The sequence below is a fragment of the Neodiprion fabricii genome, chromosome 1, assembly GCF_021155785.1.
Source record: "Neodiprion fabricii isolate iyNeoFabr1 chromosome 1, iyNeoFabr1.1, whole genome shotgun sequence".
NCBI classification, from domain to species: Eukaryota; Metazoa; Arthropoda; class Insecta; order Hymenoptera; family Diprionidae; genus Neodiprion; species Neodiprion fabricii.
In genome coordinates, this window is record NC_060239.1 from 21,603,839 (window position 1) to 21,630,864 (window position 27,026).

The 27,026-nt window shown below is 41.1% G+C and overlaps 2 protein-coding genes and 1 pseudogene across 3 annotated transcripts in view; 2 read left to right on the forward strand and 1 right to left on the reverse strand.

Moving 5' to 3' along the window:
• LOC124188035 (putative aminopeptidase W07G4.4) overlaps nt 1–7,392 on the forward strand; it is a 48,871-nt gene extending 41,479 nt beyond the window's left edge. For both annotated transcript variants that reach the window (XM_046580301.1, XM_046580302.1), the window contains 4 exons: nt 3,378–3,730; nt 5,007–5,285; nt 5,790–6,029; nt 6,123–7,392. In XM_046580301.1, coding sequence (XP_046436257.1) covers nt 3,378–3,730; nt 5,007–5,285; nt 5,790–6,029; nt 6,123–6,302 — 1,052 coding nt within the window. In that variant the 3' untranslated portion in view covers nt 6,303–7,392. The remainder of the gene's footprint in view (nt 1–3,377; nt 3,731–5,006; nt 5,286–5,789; nt 6,030–6,122) is intronic.
• A 408-nt stretch (nt 7,393–7,800) lies between these two features.
• Nucleotides 7,801–9,635, forward strand: LOC124188038 (small proline-rich protein 2H-like). The gene is made up of 2 exons (XM_046580306.1): nt 7,801–8,424; nt 8,509–9,635. The coding sequence occupies exons 1-2, from the start codon at nt 8,377–8,379 to the stop codon at nt 8,995–8,997; spliced, it is 537 nt and encodes a 178-aa protein (XP_046436262.1). The 5' UTR covers nt 7,801–8,376; the 3' UTR covers nt 8,998–9,635.
• A 9,786-nt stretch (nt 9,636–19,421) lies between these two features.
• Nucleotides 19,422–22,603, reverse strand: LOC124187852 (annotated as a pseudogene).
• Between the last annotated feature and the right edge of the window lie 4,423 nt (nt 22,604–27,026).

Here is a 27,026-nt window from a genome sequence, read left to right on the forward strand (position 1 = left end):
TTGAGGGAACTGAGTTTACTTACGAGAACTAATAGTCATACTGTGTGAGGTAAATGGTTGAGATCCACTGTGTCGCAGGGTGCCGTCAAGCATTAGCTTGGAAGTATTTTACTTCAAGTTTTCAGAATTACTGCTACTGTTTTAACTTGAAAGAAGTTTTCTTTCAACGTAATCTTTATTCCAAATTGCTCCTTCACTGACACTTTTAACAACAATTCTTATCTAAAGAGTTTAGTAAACACAATAATGAAAAAAGGCTCGCCAAGTGATATGTTTTCTTAAATATTTACGAACAGACAGAGCCAAATAATGAACCAAATGAAAAGTTTAATCTCACGTCAATTTCTAAAAATAGTGAAAGAATTTTTCAAACGCATCAATAAAATTGTGGTACCGCCGTTGAAATAATAAACACCATCTCACAGCGTTAAAAATATCAGTTCCGCAAAGTGAACAAGTTGCTGCTATTCAAAATATTCCGGGCACAGAATGTCAAAAATCTTATGCTGGTCCATTCTCACAGTACCGTGTACAAACAAATACAGTATTCGATGTTAGGATGTTAACAAGTTCGCCGTGTATAAACATTTCTCAACCAAAGGACACAAATTCATTGTTAGCAACATCATAATAATTGAAAGGGAGAGCATACAACAGAAGAAACAGATATGTAAAGCAAAGTGAATATCGATATAAATCATAACTGTGTGAACTAGAGGACTAACATCTGTTCCTAAAAAAATTAGAATAATTCTACGCTGAGCTCCCTCCCCCTGCCCCCCACAAGACTACAATAACACAAAAACTAGTGCCAGTTTAATATAAAGTGAATTTTTAGTCTCGTATTACACCTTAAGTTTTTATAGCTGCTTCACATTTCTTGCACAAAATTTTAAAGGTTAACATCGTTGACATTGCCTGAAAATTTAGAAATAATAGTCTTGAAGGGATTTCAGGCATTTTTTCTGACTTTGTCGTGACATTTTCAAAGTTTGCATCTTCATACCAGCGAATTAAACATGAGTTTACTAGATTACTCCTGTGAAACTGATAAAAATATTTATTTTAACACATTTATTCTGAGAAAAGTATCTCTTCATATTTACATGAATATGAAAAAATCGTAATGTGATACGTAATAACGGAGTTAATATTCTGAATCAGCAAACCAAAGTCTATATGCATCATGCGTGCACAAGTATTTAGTAAACTTTTTCATCGCAGACCTGTGTAATCAATGCCTCGATATCACATCGAACTTTCGAAGCAACATGCTGTTCCATAAGGAGGAAAGAGTTGATTTACTGTTAACAAAAGTATATTTGGATATGACGAAATAAATGTTTTGTTATTACTATCAAATTTCAGTTGAACCAAAAAATGATCGATAGAAATTTTGTTAATACTTAGCAAATCGTATTTGGTTTCACTAAAATTTTATAATAATAATGAAGCATTTGTTTCGTCATATTCAAATATACGTTTGTTAACAGTAAATAAACTGTCCTCTGAGTCCACCAAAATTTTGACTAAATATAAATTGATATCGTTTAAAGTTAGGGTAATGTCACTATCACAGGTAAATTTAATGATTTCTCTCCCTAAAAAACGGGTTTCAAATACCAAAAAACGGGGAAAAAAAATGTGGCGTTTGACTCACACATCCGTATGGAACTAATTAGAATATATAGGGTCTCCCATGCCATCTTAACGAGGTCAACCTCGCCAATTTTAATTCGGTTGAAACTAGCACTCTGAATGTTTCATTCTGATCCTAATGTTATCACTTTGATGGCGTATTTCGTTGAATATAGGTAATGCGGGCATTGAAATTTAACATAGCACACTTTGTACCAATATCGCGGCGACTAAACCTTCTTATCGTCTGAAATACAATAAAATTGTAAAAGCGTTTCTTTGCGTACTCAGAACAGGAACCATGTGCTTCCTTTTAATGGAAGTTTGTATTTGAGTCCTCAAACAGTTTCTTTCATTGGTATTTCTATCGTATCAATGAATGTTGGTTGATTTACGTAAATATTGACAATTTCTATCGACACGCCGTCACGGTAACTGGTTTAAACTATAAGCAGCCAAAGCAGGGATTGGTACCATTAAAAATGTTTCTTTCGTCCGAGAAGTCGTTATAAAAATCAACCCTGGTTTCCATTCTACTCATAGAGCGTCATGGATTTGCTACACTACATTACACCCAGTGTTTCTTTATTCCATTTTCAGAGATGAAATCGCAGAGTAGCTACATGGATTTGTTTCAATGGGTACTGGTGCAGTCTGCTGCACCCCAATTGAAAACTCTGTAAGCCGTCTGTAATTATACTTCCTGAAATCTACCCGGGTTTACTCTTGTTTCGTCAGTTCCATTATTTTTAATGTACGTTTAAAAATACACTCCGCAAGTTACTCCAAAGAATTTTTCACAAAAATCTGAAGGATTCTCGACCGTTCTACGGAGAAATATATTGTATATAATATTATGTGGACGGGTAAATCTCATTGTTAAATCACGAATATTTTACTCGTATTTTGGTAACGATAAAGCAAAAGTTGTTTACAAAACGTAGTTTAGAACTGCACAACTCACAAAATCCAGCTAAATTTTTCGGAATGGCTGGATCAGGTTGTCAATATCAAACCAAAACACGTAATGACTGGGAGTCACATCGTACAAGCCCTTAAGCGGATATGCCAACTTTGAAATGGAAATTTTAATGGCACACGTTTTCCCATAAGCAATGTCGTGGAAAAGAAACTAACGTTTCACTACACAATAGGCACAGCGATTTTTTACTCAAAGGTAAAATCAATAATCCACAGGTCCGCGGTCACAGCCACCCGTCAATGCTTGGTCAACAACCCTTGCTTGTCCAGCTTTAAAATGGTTTACGATATACGATTAATTCGTAAAGAGAAATAAATTGAACTTGACGATTCAAATTCTTTTCATCGGACAAGATGATTTGTTCCGATACCTGTCCTTCATACAATTTCCATGTCTTTGCATGATGATACGAGAATGACAGTGCAGTGTAAAATTCATTCGAAGTTGAAACCCACAACTAACGCAGTAGAGAATGAACACGTGATAAAGCTACTACAGCGAATCTTTTTCCAAAATCTGTTTACAAAAGGCAGCACTAAGCGTTCCATAGAACAATCACCAATTATCTATTGCAAATCTGTTATTATATCTTATACCAGATTCCTTGGAAATGTATTATAAATACGATATAGTAACATCAAAAGTGACGTATTCTTCTCAATAAATTTCCTTGCGGCTGTTGGTTATTCTCGCAGTATGTGTTGTCTGCATCTGAATGGAATATTTGAGAACAATTTACATATTCTGAATCCTGCAGGTGGCGCAGATCCGGAGCGCATGGCACCGCCGAGGGTGGAGGAATACATAGCCGAGCTCTTCTGCGGGTCCAACGTATCAGTCCAAGTAATATGCGACCAGGATACCCTGCTTCGGGAATATCCTCTGTTTGCATGTGTGAACAGAGCAGCTTCGGTGATCCCCAGACACGCTGGCAGAATCGTATTCCTGACCTACGAGCCACCGAATCCCGCCTGTGTCTTGGAGACGCTTCTGCTCGTCGGCAAGGGGGTCACCTACGACACCGGAGGAACGGACATCAAATTCGGCGGTTCGATGTCTGGCATGTCAAGAGATAAATGCGGAGCAGCTGCATGTGCCGGTTTTATGCAGGTTCGTCGCTTTGTTTTCGTTACATTTACGTATTGTTTACAGGCAGCACAATATTGATAGCCTTGGTGCTGCACCCCTTGTTATGTGTGGTCTTGTCGTAGAAGTTAGTACGTGGAACGCTACTTTGATATGACTGCTAGCTTCGACAATCTGATAGTGCAACATTTGCATTCTCATCGCTGTAATATACTGTAACTCACACACGTGCAATGTCGGTTAGAATTGGGTACTTCTATACGCATATCTGCATGCGATAAATCCAGTTCTTAGTCACCTTGCTCTTGAAATGAAAAGTATCTTTGTCATGGGGATCGTGATCCAAACACTTGCCTCCTACTGCAGCGAGATCGTTCTGCAACATGAGACAGTGCAATAGAATCAGATTTCTGTTGTTTCCACCATTATAAATCAATTCTCATGGACCTCTGAACTGTAACACATTACACGGATGTACAAGTAAGGTACAAAGACTGGATATTTACAGTAGAAAAATACGAGTATAAAACCTTTCTCTCGCATCCTGATTTGACGGTTGATTCAACAATCGTGATAAAATTGGCATTTCTACTCAACTTTGATTAATGTAAAGCAAGTTACAAGTATAACTAGTACGCTCATAAACATGAGACAGTGCAATAGAATCAGATTTCTGTTGTTTCCACCATTATAAATCAATTCTTATGGACCTCTGAACTGTAACACATTACACGGATGTACAAGTAAAGTACAAAGACTGGATATTTACAGTAGAAAAATACGAGTATAAAACCTTTCTCTCGCATCCTGATTTGACGGTTGATTCAACAATCGTGATAAAATTGGCATTTCTACTCAACTTTGATTAATGTAAAGCAAGTTACAAGTATAACTAGTACGCTCATAAACCGTCGATTGAATATTGATTACTCAACGGAGCTGGAAGTGTAACGAAAAAGGATCGTCACCGTATGCATGATACTGACAAATAAGCAGTGTTCAATCTTGTTGAATTACTCTCAAGTCCTTGTGCTCGTTAAAGCGCTAGACGAGATTCAATCGAAAGTAATTAACCGAAAACAAGTCGTTTAATTTAATCTAGAGAAATACTCAGCTAGTGAAGAAATTTTGCGTCTTACTGGCTTTTAGTGACTATGAACTAACTCAGTAATTTATTTGCAAATTACTAATCATAAAATACTTCTGTCAGATGCTCATCGTAAGTGTGGCACACACCACGGCTTGGATCGTCAAGACAAAAAACTAACCAGAGAATCAATTCTTCCTTTATTATATGTAGGTTGTAAATCTGCTCCAACCACCGACGGTAAAAGTCGTCGCTGCACTTTGCGTCGTCAGGAATAGTGTCGGTGAAAATTCCTACGTAGCTGATGAGGTCGTCACCGCAAAATCCGGAGTAAGAGTTCGCGTAGGAAACACAGATGCTGAAGGGCGCATGGCAATGGCTGACGCACTCTGCCACATTAAAGAAATGGCTCTGTGTTCCGTCAATCCTCACATTCTCACCGTTGCTACCCTCACCGGACACGCAGTTCTATCGGCAGGGAAAGGATACTCGGTACATCAAACATAGTTCACTTTTTTCTTCCGTTTCTATTTTTTCTCTTTCATCCTTCTTTCTGCGGAGCCTCAGATTGATTCTGAGCCATTCAAGGCTACCGATGACGTCTGTTTCCCATTTTAAACAAGTAGCAGAGCACGAAACCGGTGATCTCGAATGTGTCAGAATCAATACAAGGGTATCTATTTCTAATATAGCTGACTGAGTTAGACGATTCACACGAAGCATTGTTCATGAGAAAGTGATCACTACTTTAGGATCAAATTTTCTAAGGCATGCAGTATTGATAGAAGTATACACGGTTCGATCAAATTTACCTCTTCAATATACAACTCATTCTCAGTGTACCTGTGGTGCGAGTCGAACACAAATTTATTGTAATCATTGATGAATGGGAGTTTGAAATAACGCATGAATTATCTCTTTTCTATGAAATTTTTTAATTCAGAATACTACGTCGTCAGTTGATTTATTTCAGTCTGTTTTTTCGATACCGTACAGATCGCCATGGATAACGCCGTTGCAAGGCTGGTCAGCAATGCTGAAAAGTTACAGGCATCAGGTGATACAATGGGGGATCCGTTCGAGATATCACGGTTTCGAAGAGAAGACTTCCAGTTTCACGAGGGACGAGCGGAGGGTGATGATGTCCTCCAGGCCGAAAATAAGCCAAGCGTAAAACTCGAAAGAGGCCACCAGGGCCCAGGTGCCTTCTTGATTATGACCTCCGGGTTGGACAAGGTGAGACCATGCGTAATTGATTTCATTTTACTAGTATTGTTAATCACGAAGTCATCGTTCTTAAATGGAATGCAATTTCGCGTTGGCTTTTAGCACGGAACTGCGTCGGAAAAACCGCTGAAGTATACTCACCTAGATGTTGCTGCGAGTGCAGGTGACCTCCCCAGCCATCCGACTGGTGCTCCGATATTGGCACTGGCTAAAAAATTCTTGCTCAATTCTCCGGAAGATGAGTCAGACAACGAAGTTGACCTAAAGAGTCCTGAGAAATAATACGATCAAACTAGACTACTTTTTTTTTGTTCTTTTGCAGAGATTCCATCAAAAGTTCGAAGAGCCTGGTGTACATTTTTATTGATGGAAATCGAGTACCTTAATCATGTCCTTCCGTATCTTTCCAAATCCCTAGTTTGATTCTTCAAATCTTCGCCCCTGCCTTAGTGCCGTTAATTATTTCACACCGGCCTCTATATCATCTATTTTATTTACGTTATTCATTTCAGCTGGATCGTTTGCATCATCCATTCTCGGAAAAGATATACCGTACGTAACGAACTCCCTAAACCATCCTGATTCCAGACCCACCACAGTCTACATCCACCCTACTAATGCTCCCCTTCCATTTCCTTTCATTCTCCGGTCACGTGATCAGTGTGTTCACGTGCCCATAGAAGCTCATGCATTTTACAAAATCTCGCGTAGTCGTTCGCAGGAAATGTATATTTCATGGCAATCGCAATTACCAGATTTCCAATCCGACGAGCACGTGACCCATACAGTGTGTGCTTTCCTGGGATCAAGATTTATGTGGGTTTTACTATCTGTTGTCCAATTTGGAGATACATTTTATGTCAGATTTATTTATCAGGCGTTTCACCAATTATCAGCTCAGGTTCAGACGGAAGAAAATATATTTCTTTCAGCTTGACAGTTCGATGTACTTTTCCAGAGTGATTTTACTTCGCATCTTTGTGTAACTCTGGCTAACTAAGTGTATGAAGCTGATTGCATGTTCATGATTGTTGGAACGCCTTGCGGTACATGTACTGTATAATTTTTCCTTCAGGTAAATACTTGTATTACCCTAAAATACATCAAAGGGGCTAATTCTACTGGACTCTGCTACATCTTGTTAGTGAGGAAATTCGTTGTGTCAATAATATGGATTTATCAAAATCTGATTGTTCATTAAATTTAAGAACATAGTGACTTAATTTCTTGCACTGTTAATAGTTTGTTTAGAACATTTACCAGAGAATTTATTGTTCTTTAAAATAATTTTTTATTTTTTTGAGGTGACTTTACTTATTACCATAATTGATTTAGATATTGAGATTAAATTTTTATAAACGGGATATCACGATGCAGCGTAGATTTTTTTTATCCACGTCCTTTTTCCGTTACTGCAGGGTGGTGAATGGGTATTACCGAATTGAAAAGTTTTGCACGAATGAAAATATAAGAATCGAGAGTAGATGTGAAAACTTTGAGTGGTTGACTAAATTAAAATTCTGAAAGTTCATAAGTTTACCGCGCATTCGCGATTTTCGCGGATGAGGAGCGGAATTTTAAATTTCATGCGACGCGTCAAATTTCACTCAATTAATTCATTGCACGAATTCTTTTTTCTTCTTTTGAATGTGACCAAAGTAATGGACTTTCACTTTGGCGTTTTTATATTATCGTTGAGTCAGATTCATTAAGTATTCATTAAGAGTACTCTGAGTATTGTGAATGTATTTGTGCTCGCAATTACATTAATTTTTTAATAATGATACTCACAAACCATTCGAAATCCTTTATAGGCATGTAAATCGTAACATATAAACTATCACGAAAGTAACTTCCAACTTTAACAAGAATCGATGAACTTTGTTCGGAGTTAACCCTTTGCTTGCCACACTTCTGTAGAATTACGGACCTCTCAAACTGGGGTGCCTCACACACCAGCGAAGAAACTACTATAAAAAATAATTTGGTCACAATTTTTAATTGAAATTTTCTTCCGAACATAACGAAATCTTACTTCAAAGTATGATGTAGTTAATACCGTCAAACATTAAATATAAGTACACTAAATACAAAATGCAATAGAAAAAAAATTAGCTAAATGTCTTTTTCAACAAAAAAAAAAAAAAATACATTTTTTTTTATTTTTGAATATCAAGGGCTTATATCTTAGCCGACGATGAGCCGTTTGGGTATCTAAAATTTAGGGGAAAAAAGCTTCGGGTGGTCTTACGTTCCTACGTAGCAAGTAAGAGTTAAAACGGGAAAGTCGATAAAGTCTCAAAATACAGTTCCTGCATGAGTTGACGTTGTGGAAAGTAGTTAGAAAATTACTTCCATGGCGAGAACATTAGGAGGGTATATAACCGAAAATCCCTTTCAGCCGGTAATAAGCGATCAAACCGATAACACAACTTTCCCTGTTACAATTCTGACGCGTGCACAAGTTAATAAGTGAAAATATTTCTAGCATGGTGCCTGCAGCTGCTCCCCCCTGAAATATACCCACATCGACGTTGCTCCCCACATCCCGAGGCCACACGACCTTCCCTACAGCGGCAATCCGGTCCTGGCACTTGCCTACTGCTACCTTATCCAAGGCAAATGCCTGACTATCAGAAACGATCTACCCTTCGAGATGCAGTACGTGTGCGAAGCCGACTGCAAACCAGTCTGCATCCCCCCTTGCCAGCCGTACGCCGTACCCTGTGATCCTTGCTGCGCCCCCAATCCGCCTCCCGCTCAATGCTCCCAACCCGAGGACGGGGATCGATCTCCGCAGCATCCCTATGATTCCGGCTGTCCGGCACCCTGTCAACCCTGTGATCCCTGCTGTCAGGTACTTCCTACCCAGCCTCCAGGTTCAGGAGACCAGTGTCCAACTGCCGAACAGAATTGCGTTATGGAACCTACGTGCAAGCCGAACGTCAAGCGGAATGGTCTTAACTCTTACGCTTAGAGGAACTTCGTATAGCTGTCTATTGCGGTTTGAGAAAACGAAATGGAATTATAAAAATTCTAATAAGTCAGAATAAAGGATGAACATTTATTCGAAAGCAATTTTTCAGTTGGTGCACGTGTTTAATTGTATTCGAAGGGTATTCAGCTCCGCAGGTAAGTAGAGCGGCCAGCTAGTGATCGGTTGTTGGTAGGACAGTCCGCGATTCATGCGGATTTCTAGTGATACAAACTCGGATACCCCTAGATAAATTTTTGTGACCAATTTTCGGCGGGCAAGTGGACTCAGGTGGGTCTGGCAGCGAAGGAGGGTTCTGCTCTATCGACTCTACCAGACGAGCTCGCACCGACATTCGTAGCAGCCGAAGTAGTGTCGGTATGGAAGCTTGAGATAGAGTTGGTACAAAGTGAGCACGTAAGATTACTTGTCGACTGCGACTTAGAAATGTCGATCAGCTCGATCATCGACGTGAAAAAACGCCTAATCCCGTCCACCGCCAACCGCCTCCGACGACCACCGCCAACCACCGCAACAACCGCCGAGCACCGCCAACAACCTTCGACCTCTTTGTCCCCTGCTCCTCCATGTATTCCAAACATTGATATTCACAATTATTCCAACAACTTTTCATTTGCTCTCTCGATATTGGATTTTCGTAGGCATAGAGTCGAAACGCTGTTTTAGCTAGTCGCAAGTGAAGTATCTACGTTGGGTAGAGAAGCTGAATAGTTTTTCGAAAAGTGTTCGGATGGAAAAAAATTCAGATCATCTGTAATACATCACGGATGCGCTAATTTTGATTAAGATGAAATGGATTCTCCGTACATGAGACAGTATTTAACGCAACGTAGTGATTTAAAGACCTAAGAAGGTGAAAGGAAGAGAAGGAACGAGGCTTCTTAACACTTCGAGTGTATTTTAACATACATTTTGAAGGTACGAGAAAAATTTTTCATCATCCAACTGTCGCAGAACGGCAGCGTTATCAGCTGACCCGTTAACTGAAGGATATATATTTAGTCACAGGCTGACCATCGAAGGGCCTAGCCGCTTGAGTCTGGAATCGGCAGAAAAGATAAAGTGTGTATTTCTTGTATGAAATGTGAAAACTAAAATCATTATACATCATATCATATTATCATACATCATCATACATCATACATCATACATCATACATCATACATCATCATACATAGTATCAAAGTGCGAAACCAAAGTTTGGATGTCGGATGTTCAGAAAGTGACGTCACGAATTTAAAATCAGCTAGCCGAATTCCTCAGTCTGGAAACAACCGCGCAGTAGAGCGGACGGATGAGAGTCGCGCTCCGCAAATTTCGAGTACCGGATTCTCAACCTCCCGGATCCCGCGCTTCGGGTCCGCTACGTATTTCGAGTACCGGGTTCTCAACCTCCCCGATCCCGCACTTCGGGTCCGCTACGCGGTGAAACTCGACTTCCAGGATAAGCGCTCCGTGGTTCCTGGTTCATGTTTACAATAAATTATTTCAATTCGTTTTTCGCGCAACCCCAGATTCGGTAGCTGTCAGTCCGCTAACAAAATTTCTCGACTTCCAGGATAAGCGCTCCGTGGTTCCGGGTTCATGTTTACAATAAATTATTTCAATTCGTTTTTCACGCACGCCCAAATTCGGTAGCTGTCAGTCCACTAACAAAATTTCTCGACTTCCAGGATAAGCGCTCCGTGGTTCCTGGTTCATGTTTACAATAAATTATTTCAATTCGTTTTTCGCGCAACCCCAGATTCGGTAGCTGTCAGTCCGCTAACAAAATTTCTCAACTTCCAGGATAAGTGCTCCGTGGTTCCTGGTTCATGTTTACAATAAATTATTTCAATTCGTTTTTCACGCACGCCCAAATTCGGTAGCTGTCAGTCCACTAACAAAATTTCTCGACTTCCAGGATAAGCGCTCCGTGGTTCCTGGTTCATGTTTACAATAAATTATTTCAATTCGTTTTTCGCGCAACCCCAAATTCGGTAGCTGTCAGTCCGCTAATAAAATTTCTCGACTTCTAGGATGAGCGCTCCGTGGTTCCTGGTTCATGTTCGCAATAAATTATTTCAATTCGTTTTTCGCGCAACCCCAAATTCGGTAGCTGTCAGTCCGCTAATAAAATTTCTCGACTTCTAGGATAAGCGCTCCGTGGTTCCTGGTTCATGTTTACAATAAATTATTTCAATTCGTTTTTCGCGCAACCCCAAATTCGGTAGCTGTCAGTCCGCTAATAAAATTTCTCGACTTCCAGGATAAGCGCTCCGTGGTTCCTGGTTCACGTTTACAATAAATTATTTCAATTCGTTTTTCGCGCAACCCCAAATTCAGTAGCTGTCATTGCGCTAATAAAATTTCTCGACTTCCAGGATAAGCGCTCCGTGGTTCCTGGTTCACGTTTACAATAAATTATTTCAATTCGTTTTTCGCGCAACCCCAAATTCAGTAGCTGTCATTGCGCTGATAAAATTTCTCGACTTCCAGGATAAGCGCTCCGTGGTTCCTGGTTCACGTTTACAATAAATTATTTCAATTCGTTTTTCGCGCAACCCCAAATTCAGTAGCTGTCACTGCGCTAATAAAATTTCTCGACTTCCAGGATAAGCGCTCCGTGGTTCCTGGTTCATGTTTACAATAAATTATTTCAATTCGTTTTTCGCGCAAGCCGAAATTCAGTAGCTGTCAGTACGCTAATAAAATTTCTATAACTTTATAATCTTCTCATAATCTTTTTGGTAAAATATGTCGATAAAAAAATTACATTAAACCTCACACATTATCTTTGATTTGTTCTCATGCTGAAAATATTTATTAGTATTCGAGGTATGACTCGAGGTGGTTGGCGGTGGTCGTTGGGGGTGGTTAGGGGTGGTTGCGGGTAATCAAGGTGATTCCGGAGAAGGGAGACGGTGATTTGTGCTCGGTGAGTTTAACGTTTTTATAATATTCGATGGCAATTGTAATTATATTTCATCTAATCTTTTTCAAACTTGTCATCTTTACAGTAAATTATTTCAATTCATTCTTCGCGCAAGTACAAATTCAGTAGCTATAAATGCGCTAGTGAAATTTATTCTACTATCAATTAATTAATTGATTATATTAATTCTTACACAATATTTTTGATGTGTTCTTATACTAAAAATCTTTCTTATTATGGCAGGTATACCCGTGGTGGTTATCGGTGGTTGTTGGAGATAATTGGCGGTGGTTGAAGGTGTTCAGAGTTGGACGAGGAGGTGAAGGTGGACGAGGATTTGTGCTCTGTGAGTAAAAAACTTTTATAATATTTGATGGCAATTGTAATTATATTTTATCTTAAATATATCAAACTATTCATGTTTACATTAAATTATTTGAATTCATTTTTCGCGCAAGCACATATTCAGTAGCTATGAATAAGCTTATACAATTGATTATATTATTGAATAATTGATTAATTATATTAATCCTCATACAATATTTTTGATGTGTTCCTATACTGAAAATATTTACATTGAATTATCTCAATTCATTTTTCGCGCAAGCACATATTCAGTAGCTATGAATAAGCTTATACAATTTATTATATTATTATATAATCAATTACTTATATTAATCCTTACACGATATTTTTGATGCGTTCTCATACTGAAAATATTTATTACTATTCCAGGTATAACCCGAGGTGGTTGGTGGTGGTCGGAGGTGGACGAGGTGGACCAGGAGGAGGACGAGGACCAGGAGGAGGACGAGGTGGACGAGGTGGACGAGGAGGAGGCGGGGTGGGTCGTGGGAGAGGAGGGGCGGGGGAGGGAAGGGGCAGAGGTGGGCGGGGAAGGGGGAGAGGTGGGCAGGGAGGGGAAGGGAAGGGAAGGGGTGTGGGAGGGGGACGGAAGAGGGCGGGGGAATGGAAGGGTGGGAGGGCGGTTGGGAGGGAGGGAGGGAGGGAGGGAAGGGAGGGTGGGTGGTCGGGCGGGCGGGCGCGAGAGGGGGGGGGGTGGGTACTGCTCTATTAACTCTAACGGGCTCGCATCAACATCCGTCCTCTACTCTCTCCCGCCCACCAGCCCGCCCTCCCACCCTCCCTCCCCCTCCCGGCCCTTCCCCGCCACCCACCCTCCCCTCCCCTCCCCGCCCCTTCCCTTCCCTTCCCGTCCCTTTCCCCTCCCCGCCCACCTCTCCCCCTTCCCTGCCCCTCCCCCCCCCCTCCTCTGAGGAGAGGAGAGGTCCTCTCCACGACCCACCCCGCCTCCTCCTCGTCCACCTCGTCGTCCTCCTCGTCCACCTGGTCCTCCCCCTCGTCCGGCTCGTCCTTCTCCTCGTCCACCTCCGACCACCTCGGGTAATACCTGGAATAGTAATTAATATTTTTAGTATAGGAACACATCAAAAATATTGTGTAAGAATTAATGTAATTAATCAATTAATTAATAATATAATAAATTGTACAAGATACATCAAAAATATTATGTAAGAATTAATGTAATTAAGCAATTAATTGTTAATATAATAAATTGTACAAGATTATTCATAGCTACTGAATATGTGCTTGCACGAAAAATGAATTGAAATAATTTATTGCAAACATGACAAGTTTGTAATATTTCAGATGAAATATAATTACAATTGCCATCAAATATTATAAAAGTGTTTTACTCACCCAGCACAAATCCTCGTCCTCCTCGTCCTCCTCCTCGTCCACCTCCGACCACCTCCAACCACCTTAGGTTATACCTTGAATAGTAATAAATATTTTTAGTATAAGAACACATCGAAAATATTGTGTGAGGATTATTATAATTGAGTAATTGATTAAATAATTAATTAATAATATAATAAATTGTATAAGATAATTCATAGCTACTAAATATGTGCTTGCACGAAACATGAATTGAAATAATTTATTGTAAACGTGACAAGTTTTTAATATTTCAGATAAAATATAATTACAATTGCCATGAAATATTATAAAAGTGTGTTACTCACTGAGCACAAATCCTCGTCCCCCTCCTCCTGAATCACCGAGATTACCCGCAACCACCCCTAACTACCTCCAACGAAAACCGCCAACCACCTCGAGTTATACCTCGAATACTAATGAATATTTTCAGCGTGAGAACTAACCAAAAATAATGTGTAAAGTTTGATATAATTTTTTTATCGACATATTTTACCAAAAAGGTTATGAGAAGATTGTCAAGTTATAAAAATTTTATTAGCGCACCGACAGCTACTGAATTTGGGCGTGCGCGAAAAACGAATTGAAATAATTTATTGTAAACATGAACCAGGAACCACGGAGCGCTTATCCTGGAAGTCGAGAAATTTTATTAGCGGACTGACAGCTACTGAATATGGGCTTGCGCGAAAAACGAATTAAAATAATTTATTGTAAACATGAACCAGGAACCACGGAGCGCTTATCCTGGAAGTCGAGAAATTCAATTGGCGGACTGACAGCTACTGAATTTCGGCTTGCGCGAAAAACGATTTGAAATAATTTATTGTAAACATGAACCAGGAACCACGGAGCGCTTATCCTGGAAGTCGAGAAATTTTATTAGCGGACTGACAGCTACCGAATTTGGGGTTGCGCGAAAAACGAATTGAAATAATTTATTGTAAACATAAACCAGGAACCACGGAGCGTTTATCCTGGAAGTCGAGAAATTTTGTTAGCGGACTGACAGCTACCGAATTTGGGGTTGCGCGAAAAACGAATTGAAATAATTTATTGTGAACATGAACCAGGAACCACGGAGCGCTTATCCTGGAAGTCGAGAAATTTTATTAGCGGACTGACAGCTACCGAATTTGGGGTTGCGCGAAAAACGAATTGAAATAATTTATTGTAAACATGAACTAGGAACTACGGAGCGCTTATCCTGGAAGTCGAGAAATTCAATTGGCGGACTGACAGCTACTGAATTTCGGCTTGCGCGAAAAACGATTTGAAATAATTTATTGTAAACATGAACCAGGAACCACGGAGCGCTTATCCTGGAAGTCGAGAAATTCAATTGGCGGACTGACAGCTACTGAATTTCGGCTTGCGCGAACAACGAATTGAAATAATTTATTGTAAACATGAACCAGGAACCACGGAGCGCTTATCCTGGAAGTCGAGAAATTTTATTAGCGGACTGACAGCTACCGAATTTGGGGTTGCGCGAAAAACGAATTGAAATAATTTATTGTAAACATGAACCAGGAACCACGGAGCGCTTATCCTGGAAGTCGAGAAATTTTATTAGCGGACTGACAGCTACCGAATTTGGGGTTGCGCGAAAAACGAATTGAAATAATTTATTGTAAACATGAACCAGGAACCGGAACCACGGAGCGCTTATCCTGGAAGTCGAGAAATTTTATTAGCGGACTGACAGCTACCGAATTTGGGGTTGCGCGAAAAACGAATTGAAATAATATATTGTAAACATGAACCAGGAACCACGGAGCGCTTATCCTGGAGGTCGAGAAATTTTATTAGCGGACTGACAGCTACCGAATATGGGCTTGCGCGAAAAACGAATTGAAATGATTTATTGTAAACATGAACCAGGAACCACGGAGCGCTTATCCTGGAAGTCGAGTTTCACCGCGTAGCGGACCCGAAGCGCGGGATCGGGGAGGTTGAGAACCCGGTACTCGAAATACGTAGCGGACCCGAAGCGCGGGATCCGGGAGGTTGAGAACCCGGTACTCGAAATTTGCGGAGCGCGACTCTCATCCGTCCGCTCTACTGCGCGGTTGTTTCCAGACTGAGGAATTCGGCTAGCTGATTTTAAATTGGTGACGTCACTTTCTGAACATCCGACATCCAAACTTTGGTTGCGAACTTTGATACTATGTATGATGATGTATGATGTATGATGTATGATGTATGATGCACGATTATATGATATGATGTATAATGATTTCAGTTTTCACATTTCATACAAGAAATAGGCACTTTATCTTTCCTGCCTATTCCTGACTCAAGCGGCTAAGCCCTTCGATGTTCAGTCGTTGACTAAAGATATATTCTTCAGTGAACGGGTCGGCTGATAACGCTGCCGTTCTGCGACAGTTGGATGATGAAAAATTTTGCTCGTATCTTTCAAATGTGTGTTAAAATACACTCGAAGTGTTAGGAAGCTTCGTTCTTTTTCTCTCTATTACCTTTTTAGGTCTTTAAATCACTACGCAGCGTTAAATACTGTCTCATATACGAAGCAATGATTTCGTCTCGTTCAAAATTAGCGCATCCGTGATGTATTACAGTTACTCTGAATTTTTTTCCATCCGAATACTTTACGAAAAACAATTCTGCTTCTCCACCCAACGCAGATACTTCACTTGCGACCAGCTAAAACAGCGTTTCGATTCTATGCCTATGAAAATTCAAGATCAAGAGAGCAAATGAAAAGTTGTTGGTATAATTTTGAATATTAGTGTTATGTGATACATCGAGCGCGTGTCGAATAGAATCCCATTTCGAAATGAATAATTCTTCTCTTTTCAAATCATAGCTAATCTAGTAATATAGGTAAATAGGATGGTTGGAGGTGTTCGGTAATGGTAGGAGGTGGTCGGCGCTGGTAGAAGGTGATAGGGGGTGGTCGAAAGTGGCCATTGATGGTCGGAGGTGGCAGGGGGAGGTAGGAGGTGTTCGAAAATGGTAGGACATTTCAAAAGTTAAAGTCGACGATGATCCAGTGCATCAATTTTATCGTTACAGATTTTCGTTTTCCACGAGGCATACAGTATCCAACAACGATAATGCAGTCCTTAAAATTCGTCATTCATCTTTGTCTGGAAAGCTAATTCGCAAGGCGTGGTATTCTAGATATGTCGAAACTACGCTAGCGGCACGTGTTTGCATTATTAGAAAAATACCCGTACTCTACATACACTCTTTCTAATTTTTTGCTACATTTGGTTTAATCCCCACGCTTCCACAGCACGAATAGTCGGAAATGTTTTCGATTATCCATAATAAAATAAAAGAAGTAACAAAGCTTAAATTTATTGTTAATTCTCTAATGAATACATCAAACTGCGGTCGAATTCATTTATTATTTGCACATGACCTCTGTACATTTGATAAATTATTCCTAAATACATTGAAACATATGTATTTGTGATGAAATATCATGCAATAGGCTGTGTAAACTATGAACTATAATTTCTATCAAATAGCTGCTTTTATGTCAACAGGGCTTTGAGACTCAGTTAAGTTGGATCTCGATTTTTGTCATCGTATGTAGGACATTGGGTTACAAGAACAAATGCGAATTACGAAGAACTCCGTATTAGAGATAAGGATATTTTAGTTCAAGTATACCTATACACAGAATCTGTATGTGAAAATACTAAAACCTCCGTGTTTATTGTAAAAATCTTGTTTTAAACATGTGTATATATGTATATACACATACATAAGTATACATTGTAACGTGGCATTTTTGATGCCTGTTACAAGGGGCTCCTTGAACCCTGGGCGGAACCAAAAATTTCGGAATTTCCGAAATTGAGTCGCGAAGTTTTTGGAAAAGAGCGCCAGGACTAGAGTCACGCATCCGAAACTACGAGAGGGGACACTTTAGCGACCAGCGTAAGATATTTCAGTTTTTTTTGTTTTTTTTATTTTTCGAGCTACAACGGCATCAGGCAAGAAGTCGACACCGAATTCGAGGAAAGTGCGAAGTGGCGGACTAGAGACAATTGCGAAGGAAGGATGTCGAGGCTGCGGAGGGGGAGCCGACGCAGATCCCCGCATCGCGGGAATCCAAGGTGGACGCGATTCCCACTGGCGGCCGGCGCGCCGCAGCCTCTTCCTCTTCACCCCGCCAACAATTGACCGGCGAACTTGCGACGGACCGACTAGCGACGAGGGAACACCACGCTCACCGCCAAGACGTCATGGAGCTGCGCGGAGGACGAGATTGCGAGCTAGCTTTAAGTTCTGCGCAGCGATGCTATCGAAGGTGCGCGTCGAGTTGCGCGATCGACGAAATCGATGACGGATCGATTATTGCGTATTCTTGGGGGTATGACGTCACGTGTGGAATGGCGTATCGAGATCCGTGTTGCGGCAGGTGGTAGGTTTTTGAAACCACTCTAGTTCTGGCGGTCGTGATTAGTAGTCACGTTATGGGGGAGTTCGCGAAGCAATGGAGTCGCCCAAAAATCGCGAGGGGAATGGAAAGGAGGTTGCAAGGATGGAGAAGGTAAGCGCTGCTTCTATCCCCGCGATTGAATTTCGAGCATAATTGCGAAAAGGCTTGCCGAGTAACGGATAGCCGTTTTGGATTTGCGTTGTAGAAAAGTACTCGAAATTCTTTTACCGATTCTCCTGCTTGATGACCGTAGCCTGAGTACGCGAGTTAGAGTAAAGTAAATTCTGAGTTTCTGAAAAAGTTGAGTAGAGTCACAGGTTTTAGTTGAATCTTTCTCGTCAGTGAAATCAAGTATAGCCGAATTTCGCCGTACCGGGTCGAGCCGCGTTATCGTTTTTTTTTTTGTGTCACCTCTCGAGTAGGTCGGGAAGTGCCGAATTGGAGTGCTCGGATTATCGGGTAACGTTTTGGAGGATTTTGAAAAGAATTAAGTTCGGATGCGTTGCGATTGCGTATAGTTTAGGTTACGTTTAGTTGCGCCTGCATTGAGTTCCGTACCCGTTATTTAAGATAATGTAGTTTGAGTTGTGTTACTTTGAGCTTGGGTTTAGTTGAAGTTAAATGTAGTGGTGCTTGCGCTTAGTTAAGTTTACGTTTAGTCAAGATAGTGTTTAGTCGAGGTTAGGTGATGTATAGTCGAAATTGCCGTTGCGTTGCGCAGCAGTTGAGACGAGAAGTTTGAGCATTGTGTTTTAGTTGCGAGACCAGACGGCGCACCGTCGAATAATTAGTTTTAGTTTCGTTTCGAGCAGTAATCGCCATGGAGAACAAATGGCGAATTTGCAAATTGAGAACTGCGTATGAGGATTTTGTGATCGTCGAGGGACGTTTTAGTTAGGGAGCCGCGAGCTCATTAGAGTAAGAAATAGAGTAGGTTACGTGTAATTTTCTGTTTAGTTTTAGAATCGCGATGAGCGATTTTTGAATTATATTTTTTTTTTGTTTTGTATCACTGCTATTGTGAAATATAAGATTTTATTTTACTTTTGTTAAATAGCATATATATTTCGAGTGTCTCTCTCTCTCTCTCCAAGAATTACCCCTCCCCTCTCCGCGGTACTGAGCTATCGAGCATATGCCCGAGGAATAGCGTATTAATGATTTCGAGGCGTGTTAATCACGCCAGGCGCCCAACAAAAACTTTGCGATATTGTTTTAGATCCAGGGTACATCGTGAACGCCAAATTATTGTGCACGCGGTAAGTTCTCGGTCATTTTCTCCGAGTGACCGAGGAGCGGGAAAAATCCACGTCACAACATATACATATATACACATACATGTAGATAAATGATTACCAAGAAATTAGAAACACTCACAACTTGTCGCAAATAGAGTAAAACGTAAGGTTAATAATATACAAATTACACAAGCGCACCATAAAACGTGGCAAGGGTAGTCCTAGCGCAGTGATTGTATAAACTGAAGAAATATACATTTACGTATACATGATATAAATTAATAGACTAGAAAAGAGTGTTTAGAGAGCTTATCTAATTCCGATCTTGTCACAATAGATCATTAACATAATCAATATACGGTTAAAGCGGTATTAGCTACATTCACTATTAGAGATAATATTTTTTATCCATAGGTTCCACCTGCACAGCCAATTTTGTGTAGCCGAGAGTCGACTCTCTTCTCCTAGATATGGCCTGTACATGCAACAGACAAGTATAAGTCTAATATTATGCATAACAAGTAATTAATATTGCATCTTAAGTGTCATAGGCAGGGTTGATTAGGTTTTCTCGTGATTACAAATGTGCTTGATTTTCACGTTACATAATCATGGAATGAATTTTACATACACAGCTTCTCTGATTTTGCGATCAGTTCAAGAAGCCTAAATTCGATGAAAATCATGACTAACCTGAAGAGCGACAAATATCGCGGCAAACAAAGCGATTGATGCAACGCATATAGCAACTGCAAACGCAGTGGCTGCTGTTACAGCCAATGATGCAGAATTCTCGGTTCTGCCAAGGATATCTGAAACCCCCCGACCTTCGTCTCGGAAAACTGTCCGCTTTCCAGCTGGAGAGCTATTCCGGCAACCACCTGCATCATGAAATGTTGACATGGTAAGTGAGATACAAAATAATATTCAGGTTCATCAAACATCTCACTATCAGAATCAAGCAGAAGTTCAACCCACCCGTTGCTGGATTACATATACAACAATCTTGATCCTTGGCATTATTGATACCAGCTGGACAGCAAGGGACGCATTGATTGTTCTGTTTGTCGATGTGCAACGGAGCAGCGCATGACAAGCAACTAAACTTTCCCGGTCCGGTACATCTCGGACAGCTTGAGTCACAGCTTTTGCAGAGTTGCGTCACCGAGTCGTAATATTGGCTACTGAGACATTCTATGCAAAGGCCCCCATCCAGCATTGAGTGAGCAGGACACAAGGTGCACCCTAGCGGCCCTTCGGCCGAAACCAATTTGACATTAAAATGACGTTAAAAGTCCAAACGAATATAGGTTCCCCGTGAGTAATAGACTAGATAATGATCTCATATTTTACCACCTCTACATGTTTTGCAGTAATGATGACACTTCTGACATCCAAAACTGGTCCTAACGAATCCTTCGGGACATTCCGGATGACATTCTCCTGCAGCCAATTGCCAGCCTCTCGGGCAGGTTACACACTGATCTCTCCTGGGTCCAGAACAAGTCCTGCAGGACATGTGCCACTTTGCGCATTGTCCACGATCGCTGTAATATTTGTAAAAGCAATATTATACGAATTCCTCACTCATAAAAGCAAAATTGTAGATTGTCTTAAGGCCTTATCAAATTAGTGTCCGCGTGATATGGTGCGTGAGGTTAATTCATTCCGCGACTTACCCGTCAGCACAGAAAGATCTACACTCGCCACTCTGCAGCTGAAGTCCATCATTGCAAGTAGTACAGTTCAATGTGGAGGTGCAGGTCCTGCATGTATGAAGGCAGGGTAGATAAAGAGGTTTCCCAGCTGGCTGGGCGACGGAATAGTAACCGTCCTCGCATTGAGCGACACATTTTTGACCCTGCAGAAGCAGTGTCTCTTGGCAGGAGACGCAGGAGTCACGGGTGGGCCCGGTGCAAGTCTCGCATGTCGAGTGGCATCTCTTGCACCGTCCGTTTTCCACTGCTGGCGTTTAAGTTCCAGTCACGGATGCAAATGGTGCAACCGGAGGATGTGCACGTCAAACATCCCGTGGGACACTGAACACACTCTCGCCTTTTCTTAGCAGGGCTAAATCCCGTTGGACAAGAAGCCAGGCACGTACCTATCGGTGTGAAAATTGATCTTATAGTTAGAAAGATGCTGCAACTACTAACTGGGACCCTAACAAGTTGTTGAAGTAAAAGTGAGGTGAATAATTTGACTACAGAAACGGAATGAATATATGAAAGTTTACCTTCGGAAAAATAAAGTCCAGGCCGACAACCGATGTACTGAGTTTCACCGGTGCCATTGCAAGTTTCACAGGATACATGACAGGCTTCGAAGTTATAATCCATCGTTTCGTACGTGTTTTTAGGACAGGCAGCGTAGCACGTGTTTTCGTGCAAGACTAAGTGGTGTTTGCACGCAGTGCAATGATCCCAATGATTTTGGCAGCTAGCACAGTTTGTCTCGCATGGTATGCACGTTCCGTTTTCTAAATCTGAGGTTCGGTATTGTGTGGTTAATGACAATTATGCTGATCTCGCGGCATTCCATTATAGTATGAATTTTTAATTAAAAATTTTAACGCTATGGAAAGTGTAAGTGCAAGGTTAAAGTTGAGCGTGCTAACGAGGTTTGCCGGTTCGAGAATTTATGGAAGATTTAACCCAAAGTATATGAAAAACTCTAAAAACACTTTCCACGAGTTGACCGATTTTGATCCCTTTCAAACCTACTCTCTTAATATTCCTCGGGGCACTGTTGCAGGCAGACAGCAATATCCGTGACCAGAAGATGAGCCGGATCACAGGAAAGACAAGAGTCCAAGGGTAGGTTGTAGGGTGGGTCCTAGTACTGCCTAACCTAACCTAACCTAACCTAACCCTACCCCACCCTACCCCACCCTACCCTACCCTACCCCATCTCCTACCCTACCCCACCCTACCCTACCTTTTACCCTACCTTCTACCCTACCCTACCCCACCTAACCCCCTCCCACTTCCCCTCCCCGCCCCTCTCGTGCCACCTCCCCATCCCACCTACCCCTTTCTGCCCCTCCCCTCCCCGCCCCTCACCACTTGTCCTTCCCCCCCCTCTTCTCACCTTCTCTCCCGCCCCGCCTACTTCTACTCCTACTTCTCCGCCTCCTTCAACTTCTACTACTTCTACTCCTATTCCTACTTCTTCTATTCCTACTTCTACTACTTCTAATCCTATTCCTACTTGTATTCTTACTTCTTTTTCTACCCCTACTCCTACCGCTTCCACTCCTACTACGGCTCCCATTCCTACTCCTGGTCCCACACCTACTCTGACACCTGATACTACTTCTCCGGATCCTACACCTACTCTTGATTCTACTCCTGATCTTGATCCTACTTCGTCAAATATTATAAGAATGTTAATTCTCCGCGTCTTCCTCGTCCTCCTCCTCGTTCACCTCCAACCACCGCCAACCACCTCCAACAATTACCGATAACCACCTCGGGTTATACCTGGAATAGTAATAAATATTTTAAGTATAAGAACACATCAAAAGTATTGCGTAAGGATTAACATAATTTTTTTTTGCGACTTATTTTACCAAGAATATTATGAGAAAATTATAAAAAATCAGAGAAATTTTATTGGCGTATTGAGAGCTGTTGAATTTGGGCTTACGCAAGAAATGAATTGACATAATTTATTGTAAACATGAGAAGTACGAAAAATTTTAGATAAAACACAAATACAATTGTCGTTAAATATCGTAAAAATTTTATACTCGTTGGGCATAAATCCTCGTCCTCCTCGTCTTCCTCGTCCTCCTCCTCGTCCACCTCGATCACCCGCAATCAGCCCTATCCACCTTCGACCACCTCCAACCACCGCCAACCACCTCCAACGACTACCGCCAACGACCTCGGGTCATACCTCGAACAGTCATAAATATTTTCAGTATTAGAACACATCAAAAATATCGTATATGGATTATTATGATTTTTCTATCAACATATTTTACCAAGAAGATTATGAGAAAATTATAAATGATAATAGAAATTTCATTAGCGCACTGACACTTACTGAATTTGGGCTTGTAAGAAAAATGAATTGGAATAATGTATTGTAAATTGAAACCGGAACCACGAAGCGTTTGTCCTAAAAGTCGAGTTCCACAAGGTAGTGGACCTGAAGCGCAGGAACCACGGAATGCTTGTCCTGTAAGTGGAGTTTCACCAGGCAGCGTACCTGGAGCGCACGAACCACGGAGCTCTTGTCCTAGAAGTCAAGTTCTACCAGGTAGTATACCTGGAGCGTAGGAACCACGGAGCGCTTGTCCTGGAATTCAAGTTTCACCGTGTAGCCGATCTGGAGCGCAAAAACTACGGAGCGCTTGTCCTGCAAGTAGAGTTTCACCAGGTAGCGGACCTGGAGTGGAGGAACCACGAAGCGCTTGGCCTGGAAATAGAGTTACACCAGGTAGCATACCTGGAGCGCAGGAACCACGGCGCGCTTGTCCTGTAAGTAGAGTTTCACCGGGTAACGTACCTGGATCGCAGGAACCACGGAACGCTTGTCTTGTAAGTGGAGTTTCACCAGGTAGCGTACCTATAGCCCAGGAACCACGGAGCGCTTGTCCCGGAAGTAGAGTTTTACCAGGTAGTAGACCTTGAGCACAGAACCTACGGATCTCTTGTCCTGGAAGTAGAGTTTTACCGGGTAGCGTACCTGGAGCGCAGAAACCACAGAGCACTTGTCCTGGAAGTAGAGTTTCACCACGTAGCGTACCCGGGGCGCATGAACCACGGAGCGCTTGTCCCGGAAGTAGAGTTTGACCAGGTAGCGTTCCAGGAGCGCAGAAACTACGGAGCTCTTGTCCTGGAGTCAAATTTCACCACGTAGCGGACCTGGAGCGCTAATCCTGGAGTCGAGTTTCACCAGGTAGCGGACCTGAAGCGCAGAAACTACGGAGCGCTTTTCTTGGATGCCAAGATCCTCAAGGTCAAGGACCTGGACAGCCAGAACTACGGAGCGCTTGTTCTGGAAGTCGAGTTCCACCTGGTAGCGGACCTGGAGCACAGGATCCAGAAGGTAGAGAACCCGGTACTCGAAATCTGCGGAGCGCGGTTCTGATACGTCCGCTCTACTGCGCAGTTGTTTTCAGACTGAGGAATCCGGCTAACTGATTTTAGGTCGATGACGTCAAGAGAAAAAAAATTTGGGTGATGTCACTTTCTGAATATCCGAAAATCCAAACATCGCAACTTTGGTTTCGATCTTTAATACTAAGTAAGATATTGTGTATGATCTATGATGATATGATATAATGTATGATGTATGATGATATGATATGATGTATTATGATTTTAGTTTCCACATTTTAAACAAGAAATACGCACTTCATATTTCCTGCCGATTCCAGACTCAAGCGGCTAGGCCCTTCGTTGGCCAGCCGTTCACTTCAGATGGATTCTTCACTTAACGGGTCACCTAATAACTGTGCCGTTCTGCGACAGTTGGATGATACAAATTGTTGCTTGTTCCTTTCAAATGTGTGTTAAAATACAGTCTACGTTTCAAGAAGCTTTGTCCTTTTTCTCCCTATTAAAAGAAAGAATCGCCGTAGATACTTCTTGGCCTCTGCATCATTATCACATCTGATCTATTATTATTCATGATCTATGTATACATTCTTCTCTCGGTTACCTATACTTTAATGGAATCACTGTTTTGATACGAATTTTGGAATAAATTTATTCTTATTATCAATTTCTTGTAACGCTGCAAGTCGGTAAGTGCACACAGGCTAAGTACTGGCGTGGGCTTACCATTACGGAGACTGTGTCACTCGGAAGGTGAACGCAGCCAGCATCCTGTCGAAATCAGTAACTCTCTGATGTTCTGCAATAAGTTCTCAACTCTACCGTTGGAACATCTCAGGGGGCACAAGCGCACGACGATTTTCGGTTGCCACACCAAAGCCCAGAGGGCAACTGACTTTATATTCTTTATTCAACGGCAAGACCTACGGGGCATACGCTGTGGTTTTTTTTAGTTTTTTCGATAATCAGGCAGGAGCAAATGTTTTAACTTTCAGAATCCTCATAAACAATCGAGGAACAATTGAGAACGATCGTCACTCGGACCGCATCGCCATCTTTTTGTCTCGGATAGAATTTTGAATTCACCGCCCGTCGACATAACCTACAAATCAGATGCAGCGTTGTTTTTCCCGTTTCAAAGAAAAATATGAGGGGGAAAATTACGATATTTGCCAAGGAATTACCAGCGATGCATGAGCAATTGAGACCAATTATTCTCATACAAATATATTCATACATTTACGTCTCAATTCATCAAAAAGATATATCAAAACGAATTTGACCATACTTCGCCTTTAGAAAACCATTTTTTCATTTGTTTCTGATATACTCGCAAACAATGCAGAAGCAATTTATTAAAATAATAGAGTAACAAGGATTAATTTAGGAGCAATTGAGAGCTTATCCTGCTCCGGTGCAATAACGAACGTGTTCTCACCAACATTGGTTCGAATGTGGCGCTATATTACTGGAAACGTTACTAACTCACGGTACCTGCAACGTTTTTTGGATTTTCTCGAAAACCATGAGGGAGCATATAATAAAAATTACGGAGCAATTAAGAGCAAATTGGGAGCAATTTTTTGGCTTATAAGTTCTTAATAAATTCGAAGGTCGCAGGCCAACTTCACATGGGTGCTACCTTTCATCAGCAATCCTTTGACGGGTCTGGGCGGGTTTCGGGGTATTAGCAGTTTCACGTATTATCGACCAAGTAACTGGAAAACGTGCAAATCGCATACCGTTGTCACTGTGAAATTGAAAAGTTGAGAAAATCTCACACAAGAAATATGTTAGCCGAAATTGTACAACGCAAAAAGAAATTTCAATTAAATACATGAACGTGTATCGTTTATATTTACCTGAATACTTCAAATCTTTTATAGGCGACAGTAGTATCTCTAAGATGGTTCAATTATTTTCTCAATGTTTTTTACAAAGTCAACTTTAAGCTGCGAATATTTTGTAAAAATTTTCAATTACTTCATTTTAGTTCCAATCGTTTCAAGAATGTTCCTATGAAGAATTTTTTATTCATTTGTCGACCACTTTTAAAACTATGATTTCGAAAAATTCCATGTCTCAAGTTTTGAAAATATCCAGAAAATTTTGAGACACTTTTTTCTTTATCAAAAGCACGTTGAAGATATGTAGAAGGCTCAACCTATTTTCTAAGTTTTTCTAAAAATGTGGAAGTGGTAGTTGTATTTTAATTGAGAAAAACTATGCAAGTGCTTGAATAAATATCTAAATGAATATTGAAAATAAATCCATCATGAAATTCGTTGCAAGTTAACTGGAATGAAGAACAAAGATCTTGTGAATTTATTTTAAATTTTGATAAGGTGCTAACATTGCCTCGTAGCAATGCAACTTTTTGGAAATGTTGGAATATTGAGTATTAAGAAGTTCCCGTTAGAAAGCAAAAGTCAATTATAGTTAAGGAAGTGGTGCCACCAGTGGCATGAGATATAATCCACTGTTATGATCTTTCCTTTTCTTTGTTTTTTCTTTTTCACTTGCAGGCTCTTGAGAGGTAGTACTCTCTATGCCGTGTAACGGACAAGATCATAAACAAAACCTCTCCTGTAACCACTATTCAAATTATTTCATAATTCAAAAAAAAA